This window comes from Acipenser ruthenus, chromosome 33 (genome assembly GCF_902713425.1).
Source record: "Acipenser ruthenus chromosome 33, fAciRut3.2 maternal haplotype, whole genome shotgun sequence".
Lineage (NCBI taxonomy): Eukaryota > Metazoa > Chordata > Actinopteri > Acipenseriformes > Acipenseridae > Acipenser > Acipenser ruthenus.
The window spans coordinates 1780349-1791391 of NC_081221.1; the positions used below are offsets into that span (position 1 = coordinate 1780349).

Consider the following 11043-nt stretch of genomic DNA (forward strand, 5'->3'; position numbering starts at 1 on the left):
AAAAACACTAATGGTTTTGCAAAGGAGGCTATTGTTTCTGTTGTGCAGTTATTAGTTTGGGTGTCTTTGACCACAGTTTCATTTACATTGATTTAGCAATCGAGAAAAACTGTAACTAGGAATTGGCATGGCACGTGTGTGTGTGTTGGCAATACAGACTGTGTCAGTTTTTACAGGTTGGATACCTTGGTTTATAGTACCATCTGATGGAGAAATAAACTCAGTGCAAGCTGTTGGTCAAAACAGTGTTTTGGTCCTCTTTTACTAAATACTAAAAGAAGATGAATTGCAAAAAACTTCTATGTGAAACATTTGTCATTGAATTTATTACGCTTTTTTTTTAGTCTAAAGTCAACAGTATTGAGTGTTTATTGTTACGGGTGATATATTTACATGATGTGGTGTAATAAGGTTTAAATTGAAGTTATTAAATATATTATTATTTTATTTTTATTATTTATTAGTCATTAAGCAGATGATTTTGTCCAAAGCGACTTACAGAGACTAGGGGGTGAACTATGCATCACCAACTGCTGCTGCAGAGTCACTTGCAATAGGATCTGGGTTTTACGTCTCATTTGAAGGATGGAGCACAAGGAGGTTAAGTGACTTTCTCAGGGTCGCACCCAGTGAGTCAGTGGCTGATCCAGGATTCTTTAACCACTGGACCACCAAGCCTACCTTAAACAGATGCAGACTTCAAGTTATATAACATTTTTATAAGTAACTTGAACAATTGAAAAGGTCTAATTAAGCAAATTATCAGTTCAATTAAGGGTCATGTTAAGTAATTGAGAGCTCAGTTGGAATGAAAATCAGCAGACACAGGCCCCCCCCCCCCCCCCCCCAGGACCAGGACCAGGACCAGGACCAGGACCAGGACCAGGACTGAGAAAACCTGGTCTAGAGCATTAAAATGAATCATTGCAAGAAAAACACAGTGACTGCGTATCAACGTGCACTGTATAAAATACCCCAATTAACAGTTAATGGGCGTGTGGCTCCACCTTGTGGCTGCATCAGGTATTACCTGTTTCACAAGAATACACAACACAACATGATTTTTAATGGTATAGGTCAGCTCTCATGCTTGGAGGTCTTAGATGCTTTTGAAGTAGTTACTAAAATCTTTGCTTGCGTGGAGCCTTCTCATGCCCAGGATTCAGTAGCCTTGTAACAGCCGAACTGGGCATTTTAAACTGGGCGGATATGTTACATATTAACTAGGGAAAGGACAGCTTTTCTTGTGTCGTTGTTTTTTTTTTCAAAACAATAGTAATTAAGCATGTTTTTTGGGGGGGAAGTAACATTTAGATTGCTTTTACCTTGCCCTGAATTGAATCTTACACTGAAAGTCCCTGTGCAGCCTTTATATTGGACCTCTCACATATATGGGTGCAGCACAGAAAGTGAGCATGAAATGCAGGTGGGGTCCTAATTACTGCTGCACAGGAAGTCATTCATTGCTGGTAGTAACAGGTTAATTAAGATGGGACCAGGCAAATAAAAACGCACCCAAACATAGTGCGAAGCAGTTCCCATTTTATTATTATTATTATTATTATTATTATTATTATTATTATTATTATTATTATTACCATCACCAGACACCAGAATCAAACAGAGTCATGCTCTTTTTTTAAGTGCTTTAGCGAGACATGCAGTCTCTCTCATGAAGTGCGTGGTCCCGGCATGTCTATAACTGCTGCTCCATCTCTTCCAATTTCTCTGACATGACCTTCCCGTCCACAACCTCCTGGGTGATGATCTTCACCCTGCGCGTCATCACGGGCTCCACTGAGAGGGACGAAGTAAACAAAGCGGCAGGTGAGATTACAGACAGGAGACAGAAAAGGACCTCTGGGTGTCATGTGACGTGTAGGACACTCCCCAGGGGAGTGACGAGCATGCGGTGTGATATCAGTGATCTTAGTATTACCACCTCTGAGTTTTTTCCAATTCCATGTCCATGTCCAATTCCAAGTCCTTCAAATGACCTGTGAAGGACTTGGAATTGGAACTGGGAATTGATTTTAAAAAGGAATTGGAAAAATTGGAGGAATTGACCTCTACCTTTCTCAACTGTACTGCATCAGTACTTGTACTGAAGGATTTTTTTTTTTTTTTTTGTTTTGCATCCATTAAAAATAACCCAATAACAAAACAAACAAACCTCCTACTGTGATAAAGATAACTTATGGCTTGGGCATTTTGTGCAGCGTTATCGTTAAATAATTGCACACAGTTATCATGGTATTGATTGAAATACCAATGAGTTTTCACACCTTCTTGACTCAAAGACACTGCCAATCCTGCAGGGAGAGGGAGAGCATTCAAGCAGAACTACCAGCTCAATACGTGTCTGCCTGCCACAGCCTGAGGAACAGTATGTAGACACTCTGCACTAGGAGGGGGTGGGGCAGGGGGGTAATATTATCTTAGGGAAGGGGGGGGTTCCAGTTCTGTTTGTTATTCAGCTTTATTTTATTTTATTTGCCTTGGGGGTATCTGTATGTATTTTGTCTTTGTTGATGTAAATCAAAGCAGGTTTTGCTATCTTGACTTACCTACAACTTCCTTAGAGACAGTATGAACGACTTCCTCTATCACCTTGTTGGTTTTGATACTTGAGGATGAGTCAACCTGGGTTATGGTCTGTGTCTTGGTTACCCTGTTAACAGCACGCAGAAAATAATGAATACGTTCATATAACAGAATTTCAAATACCACCGGAATGAGTTTCAACTACACCCCACAAATAGGTAGAAGCAAGCAGCAGCAACAACTTGCGCTGTCTTCGAAATATCTCCAACCAAACTATTAAAACATAATTATACATTGCTCGGGATCTTTCAACCAATCGGAGCACAAGTTTCGCCTTCTGTATTCCAGTATTTCACGACACGTCACGGAGAACCCCTATTCATGACATCACCTCTCGGAATTCTGTTGAACTGCTGTCCTTTCAGAACAGTGACATCACAATCGGCGGCGCACCTCAGCCACTCTTCAATGAAATTGACAATGGACTAAATACAGGTTGGTAATGAATAGAAATCAAATACAGATGTGGAAAAGGGACAGTAAGGGAAACAAGTGACCAAACGTACTACTCTGTAGGTTAAACCCTTTGAATGGTTCTCTCCAGCCCATTCCACTCACATGCTCGACTCTCCGTCCAGCAGACGCCGGTACTCCACGATCTCCATCTCCAGACGGGTCTTGATGTCCAGCAGCATCTTGTACTCATTTCCCTGACGCTCCGTTTCAATTCGGAGCTGCATCAGTTCACTCTGCAGCCTGTCGATGACCACTTGCAGCTGGCTCAGCTGTGCCCCGTAGCGGGCCTCTGTCTCTTCCACAGTGGCCTCCAGGTTGTATTTCTAGGAGAGAGCATCAAGGAACTCAAGACGCATTTTGTGGAAAAGGCATCGTCAGAGTGGAATAAAATCATCCTAGCCAAAACATGTATCTACTTGACATGACTTCTGTCTTAAGTACACCAGATTGTAACCATTAACCTGGGCAATATTCTGCCCTGCCATGGATGTTAGAAAAAACACGTTTTTAGTATGGTCTTTTGTATTTCTTGAGTGTTGCTGGGGGACAGGTTAATGGTTACACCCTGGTGTACCCACTGAGTTTCAGGGAGACGATATAGATGAGAGCAGGGTTGGGATCGATTCCTGTTTTTTCAATTCCAATTCCATTTCCTATTCCTTTTTCAAATCAATTCCGAATTCCAAATCAACTATTGTATGAGATCTTTGTTTTGTTTTTAGATGTTTTTGTTCTCTCCACCAGGGGGCAGAGTGCCGGCGTACTCACCACGCTGTGCACAGACTGCAGCTCAATTTCCATTGCCTGGAAGGTGCGTCTCAGTTCAGAGATCGTGCTCTTGGAGGTCTGAATCTCGGTGGTATGGGTTGTGAGCTGTTGGCTCAACGCCGCTGTCTATAAAATACAGGTCATAATAGAGTAAAAACCAGCGCTGTGCAGTGAAATTCTTTGATTTGTGTTGTACATTGCATGTTATGTTGCGTAAAGTTGAGTAAATAATTAAGTACTGTAAATACAACGTAATAATACAGCATATTAATATGCCCTTGTTCCATGGCAAGATACAATCTGACCAAATCATTGTCGTTTTTTATTCATCCACTAGGGGGCAAAAAAGGTTACAAAAGTTCACTAAGCTTAAACTTTCTGTATGTAGATATTTGAGAGAATATTTAGTCGAATAAAAGGCAATTACGAGTATGGTTACAGCACAGACCGAATAAATAAAAACTTTTTTTTTTTTTTTTTTTTTTTTTTTTAACTAAAATGTGATATTCAAAAGCCCACCACAGTCATATTGTGTTGTGACGCTCTTTAAATAGCGTTAAAACGTTGTGAATAGACCAAAGCGGTAAATGCATGGGGTTTTTCCTCAGGGTGTTTCTGAAAGGTCAGAGAAGGACCATGTTTTAATGTTTCGGATGCTCCGGCTCTGATTTCATCCGGATTTTTCCTCACCTGAGTCCTGAACCAAGTCTCCACCTCACGCATGTTCTTGGTCACTACACTCTCGTACTGCTCTCTGATCTCGCCTATGATCTTCCCCAGGTCGACTCCGGGAGCAGAGTCCACCTCCACAAAGACATTGCCCGACAGCTGAGAACGCAAGGCCAGCAAATCCTACACACCCAGGGGATAAAAGCGTTAGAAAAACCTGACTTCATTTACCATGTCTCTCAATAACCATAGACATTTTAACAGCCTGTAATCTTGGAATGACATCGTGCAAGGAACTGTGGACTTATGGAGTTATGGTTAGAGGCAGTTTCAAAGCAGATATTTGTGGAGTATTCTGCGAATCATCTTATGTTATTTTTTTATTATTTATTTCTTAGCAGACGCCCAGGGCGACTTACAATTGTTACAAGATATCACATTATTTTTACATACAATTACATTATTTTTTACATACAATTACCCATTTATACAGTTTTTACTGGAGCAATCTAGGTAAAGTACCTTGCTCAAGGGTACAGCAGCAGTGTCCCCCCACCTGGGATTGAACCCACAACCCTCTGGTCAAGAGTCCAGAGCCCTAACCACTACTCCACACTGCTGCCCATTATTAATATTTGTATTAATAATGGCTTCTAAAAATGTATGGTTTAAGAACTTCAAATGTATATGTCAAGCATTTTTGTCTGTTAAAACTTTAGATACTGTCAAACAATATTATCACACCACATGAGGCTTTTTATATGCTGTGGAAGACTGCCTATAGTTATGAAAGCTACAGCTATGCCACAGCTCTATAATCAGGATTCGTGTCACAGTGCAGACAGGTTTAGCTATATACTGGCTGACCACTAGGGGGCAGTAGCCAATGCCGTCTAAAAACTTTTTTTTCATTTTTCTAACTGGTTTAATTTCCACGCTGCCTCCTCACCTCCTCGTGGCTCTTCTTGAGGTAGACGATATCCTCCCTCAGTCTCTCAAGCTCCATCTCCAGATCAGCTTTCATCAGGGTCAGGTCGTCCAGGAACTTGCGAAGCCCAGCGATGTCACCTTCGACTGAGCGCCTCAGCGCAAACTCGTTCTCGTACCTGGTATGCAACGAAAGTCCATGGATATAACAATACCCCGAAAAAGCGACTTACGATAACGCCAGCGGCATTGCAATCATCACTCACTTGGTCCTGAAGTCCTCCGCCGTCAGTTTGGCATTGTCAATCTGGATCATCATTTTGGTGACGTGCATGGATGAATCGCTAATCTGAAACAGAAAAAGGAGATCTTGACTTTTTTGCATCAGTGCTTAATGCAAAGGCGATATCTGAAAACCCATACAGAAAGCCGCACGCTGCAGTTCGCATGTCCTGTAATAAGGACTGAGGCGCAGTACCTGTTTGCGGAGCTCAGAGATGGTCAGGTAGTAGCCACTCAGATCCTTGCCGGCCATTGGAGCTTGCTTTTCATAGAACTCCCGGATCTGCACCTCAAGATGGGAATTGGCTGACTCCAGGGAGCGGACCTATACAAGGACAAAAAAGTGTCATATCCATCAACAATTACCAAGACATTTACACTCAAGGTACATAACAATTGAACATAAAGTCAGGTGTTTTGTACTGAAAAAGGAATTTGTTGCAAAGTCTCATAACCTGTTTCAGTAATGGCAGTTTCTCCAGCACCGGCACTATTTTTACTCACCCTTCTAAAAGTGCCATGCATTTCTTATACTTTAATTTTTATCATGGTAAACCATGCTTTTTACAATACTCTACCGCACATAGGGAAGATTTACCATCCTAAGATTTGCTATGCTTTCGCTATACTGTGCTTTACCAATCTTTTATCAGCAAAATATCCGTAACTAGAAAACACAACTACCAAATTAAGAAAGAATAAAATAATATTTTTAAAAATGTTTTTGGAGTCATTCACAAATACGAAAAAGTTTGTCATTGATCCTTGCAGTATTTATTTTACACTCTATGACGCGCTGGGTCTCAAAACAGAGCGCCGCTATACTGTACAGATCACCTGCTCTTACCTTCTCCAGGTAGGTGGCCAGACGATCATTGAGGTTTTGCATGGTCTGCTTCCCACTGACTTGGAGATGCCCCTCTGTGAATCCATTCTGGTAGAGGTCTCCCGTGCTGGAGGAGCGGGAGATGCGAGTGCCGTAGCCCCCTGCCCCTCCGTGCACGCTGGGGGCTTTTCTAGCGGTCGACAGCCTGCTGGACTTGATGCTGCTGATCCTGGTGGAGCTAGCCTGGGTTCGGCTACTGACATTCTGGCTGGAGCTGCTCCAAGAGCTTATCCCACTTCTGGCAAGCGCAACAGATGCCATCGTAAGAGGAGTTTGCGGTTATGCAATAACTTGGAGAAGAGTTGAGAAGCTGTAGCTGAGACCACAGAGAGCGAATGTGCCCTTCTCAGCTGTGCCTGCTGTTTTTATAGCAGAATCAGGAGTGGGCAGTATAAGGAAATGCAAATAGTTTTTCAGTTGATTGGTACAAGCAAGTTACCGTTTTTTTTTTTTTTGGGGGGGGGGGGGGGGGGTCCACTGCCTGAAGCTGTCTCAGACAATGTTGTTTTTATTTTAGCTAAAATATAATTGTGTTTGTTTATCACATCGTTTGTTAACGTATTATTGAGAGCTGATCTACTTGACAGCTCATGCAAGGGGATTACTAGCATAAGGAAGCTAACTGCCTTTTTTCTTTTTTTTTGGTTTATTCTATTTGAACTTGCTACAGGAATCACATACAGAGTTGGTATTTTCACCATGGGCTCCTTAACCCATTAAGTGCCATTGCCCTCATTTCAGGACAGGCTACTTTGTAATTTTTTTGAAGCGTTTTTAACTGGCATCTACCTGTTATTTTAATGTTCTCTTTAATTGCAAGAGTTAAGTCTAAATGCTTCTGTTAAATGCTTCTGCAAATATAGCCCTTCAGATACTTTTATGATGCCTCAATATAAAATAAGACACTGAAGCCTATAAATGATCAATTTCTTGGTGTTTTCCTCCCCACGATGATGATAAAGCTCAATTTTCTATGTGTTGAGCTTCATAGTCGGCATACAATTTCACTGCTCTGATTATGGGCATGTCTAGCTTGACAGTCCTCAAAATAGGACGCAGCAGTTTGTAGTCTAAACAAAGGATTTACATTTTTTTCTGTGAAGAAATATTGATTTTGAATGTATCAAATTACAGAAATGCAGCTTGTGTTCTGATTTTTTGTTTTAAAGAAAAATGCTGCTGGTGGAAATGTATAAGAAATAACTTCCCATGGTGTTATTGTTTAGACCAAACTGATCTTTATTGGCAGATTAGTAGTTTACCTGCAATGTTACCTTAGATAAGGTAGTCCAAGACTAGTTTTAGCCAGGGTCTGTGAACCTATTCAATGTAACCGAAAAACAAAAAAGGCAAGCCTCAAAAAGTCGTAGGCACACAGAGGACAAGAGATAATATTAACAATAGATAGCCAACAATTCAAAAATGATTAAAGCATTCTTTGGCACTTTAACTTATTTTGCCCCAGGTAAGTGTCACCTCTCTCCTAATTATTTTCAAACTTCTTGACATAAATCATAAACATGATCTGCCAGTTCACACATGACTAAATATGGAAATCACATTCCAGGCGGCAATTATATGAGGAAGTATCTAAATAGCACAGCACATGGTTTTTCAAGTATTTGATGTTATAGTCCAGGTTGAAAATTTAGAATTTCAGTAAAAGTGGCATTTGGATGAATGATTGGAGGTGCTGATAAGAAATATAATTACTTTTATAACATGACCTAAAGTATTGCATTAGTGATGCATCATTAAACTGTTACTGTAACAATCTCTTATTCCTTCTAAATATTCATATTCATTATAATATCCATTCAAAACCTTTCATTCTAATTTAGATGATCAAAACCAGCATCAAGAGGCAGGCAGCAAAAACAAGGGAGGTCATGATTTTAGGTGACCCCATATTGAGAAACACAGCAAGTTCAGTTTGAAGTTTGGACCCCCTTACTACAACAGTGTGCTGCCTTCCAGGAGCCTCTGTCAAGCACATCACTGAGAACGTGGACAGGCTCCTAGAACGAACAGGAGACGACCCGGTAGTAGTCGTCCACATCGGTACAAACAACATTGGCAGAGACAGACCAAGATCCCTGCAAAACAAATTCAGAGAGCTAGGAAGGAAATTAAAAGACAAGACCAAAACTGTGGTATTTTCTGGGATACTGCCGGCGCCTTGCAAAGGACCATATGGACAGCTGGAAATAAATAATCTAAATGCATGGTTAAAATCATGGTGCACACAGGAAGGCTTCACCTTTCTTGAACATTGGAGCACATTCTACAACAAGGACTATCTATGTAGGCGGGACAGACTGCACTTTAATAAAAAAGGGAACTAATCTACTCGGAGAAAGGATCCTCAAGGAGGTTCAGAAGCATTTAAACTAGAAAGGAAGAGGGGAGAAATCAACAAAAAAACAGAAGGGAGACTACATCAAAACAAGGGCAACAATTCAGGTAAGACAGCAATTAAATGTAAGTCTCAACAACAAAATGTTAGAACTTGAAGCTACTGCACTAACAAGTAACTACTGTACGATGTGATGTGTTACAGAAACTTGGTTATCCGAGAGTGATGGAGACGAATATAATATTAGTGGGTATACACTGTATAGGAAGAGCAGGCAGGACAGAAGAGGCGGAGGGGTAGCGCTATACATAAGAAATAGTCTTGAAGCCCAGGTGCTAAATCTGGAAGAACAAAAAAATGCAGAATCAATATGGGTCAAAATAATGGACAAATATTTGAAGGGCATAATAATAGGGGCATGCTATAGACCGCCAAATACAGAGACCGAGCAAAATAATCTGTTATACAATGACAATAGAAATGCATGTAGCAAAGGAGAAGCCATACTAACAGGGGATTTCAACTTCCCCCTTATAAAATGGGAAAACCCGGTTGGGAGCACAACAGACGAAATTGAAATGGTAGAAATGACAAATGACTGCTTCCTAATGCAATTTGTCAAAGCACCGACTGGGGGGGGGGGGGGGGGGGCATGCCTTGATTTAGTCTTTTCAAATAACAAAGACAGAATAACTAAAACAGTGGCTAGAGAACCACTGGCAAACTCAGATCAAAACATGGTCTCATTTTAAGTGCTAGTTAAAACCCCAAAAGTAACAACTAAAGCTAAGGTTTACAATTTTAAAAAGGCAAACTATGAAGGAATGAAACAGAGACTAACAGAAGTAGATTGGAGTAAAATACAGAAATCATCCACAGAAAAAGGATGGCTATTTTTAAAAAATGTAGTACTAGAGGCGCAAAACAATTACATCCCAAAAGTAGACAAATCAAAATCTAAAACAAAATGGCCAAAATGGTTTAATAGATAAATTTAAAAAAAAAACATATACAGAAGAAAAGGCACTTTACAGAACGTTTAAAAGGGACCAAGAACAAAGTACACGGAAAGAGTACTTGGAACTGCAAACGCAAGTCAAAAAGGAAGTTAGAAAGGTCAAGAGAGAGATAGAATTTAACATTGCCAATGAGGTTAAAACCAATTCCAAAAAAAGTTTTTTTTCAATATTACAACAGCAAAAGAACATTCAAAGAAGAAGTAAAATGTCTAAGAGATACAAATGGCAAAATCATAGATGAAGAGAAAAAAATAGCAAATATATTAAATGATTACTTTTCGCAAGTTTTTACAAAGGAGGATATAGGCAACATGCCCCACATGCCGACCTGTTCCTATCCAGTTTTAAATAACTTTAGCATAACAGAGGCAGAAGTGTTAAAGGGTGAGGCTTCCAAGTGGTGCATCTGGTAAAAGTGCTCTGCGTGGAGTGCAGGATGCGCCCTATAGCCTGGAGGTCGCCGGTTCGAGTCCAGGCTATTCGACTGCCGACCGTGGACGGGAGTTCCCAGGGGGCAGTGCACAATTGGCCGAGCGTCGCCCGGGGGTGGAGGGCTTAGGTGCCTGCGGGCTTGCCTGTAAGCTGCTCAGAGCTGTGTTGTCCTCCGACGCTGTAATTCTGGGTTGGCTGCATGGTGGGCCTGCAGAGTGAAAAAAAGAGGTTGGCTAATGGTGCACGCTTCAGAGGACAGCATGTGTTTGTCTTCACCGCTCCTGAGTCAGCGCGAGGGTGGTAGTGGTGAGCTGAGCCTAAAAATACAATTGCCCATTTCAAACTGGGAGAAAAACGGGGTAAAAAACAATTTTAAAAAAAAGTGTTAAAGGAACTAGGAGCTCTTAAAATAAACAAATCTCCTGGGCTGGATGAGATCCTCCCAATAGTACTCAAAGAAATGAAAGAAGTTATTTACAAACCGCTAACCAAGATCATGCAACAGTCGCGTGAGAGGGGGGTTGTACCGACAGACTGGAGAATCAAAAAAAGGGAGAAAAAAACCGAACCAGGTAACTACAGACAAGTAAGCCTGACTTCTATTATATGTAAACTTATGGAAACTATAATAAGATCCAAAATGG

At 40.9% G+C, this 11043-nt stretch overlaps 1 protein-coding gene across 1 annotated transcript; it reads right to left on the reverse strand.

The window, feature by feature from the left end:
- Positions 1-1219: 1219 nt before the first annotated feature.
- Positions 1220-6940, reverse strand: LOC117433364 (keratin, type I cytoskeletal 19-like). Its single transcript, XM_059006616.1, has 9 exons — positions 6554-6940; positions 5903-6031; positions 5691-5773; positions 5447-5603; positions 4519-4680; positions 3829-3954; positions 3163-3383; positions 2568-2671; positions 1220-1797 (listed from the first exon to the last, which is right to left on the reverse strand). Exons 1-9 carry the CDS (start codon positions 6851-6853, stop codon positions 1697-1699), a joined length of 1383 nt encoding a protein of 460 aa, XP_058862599.1. The 5' UTR covers positions 6854-6940; the 3' UTR covers positions 1220-1696.
- Positions 6941-11043: the final 4103 nt, after the last annotated feature.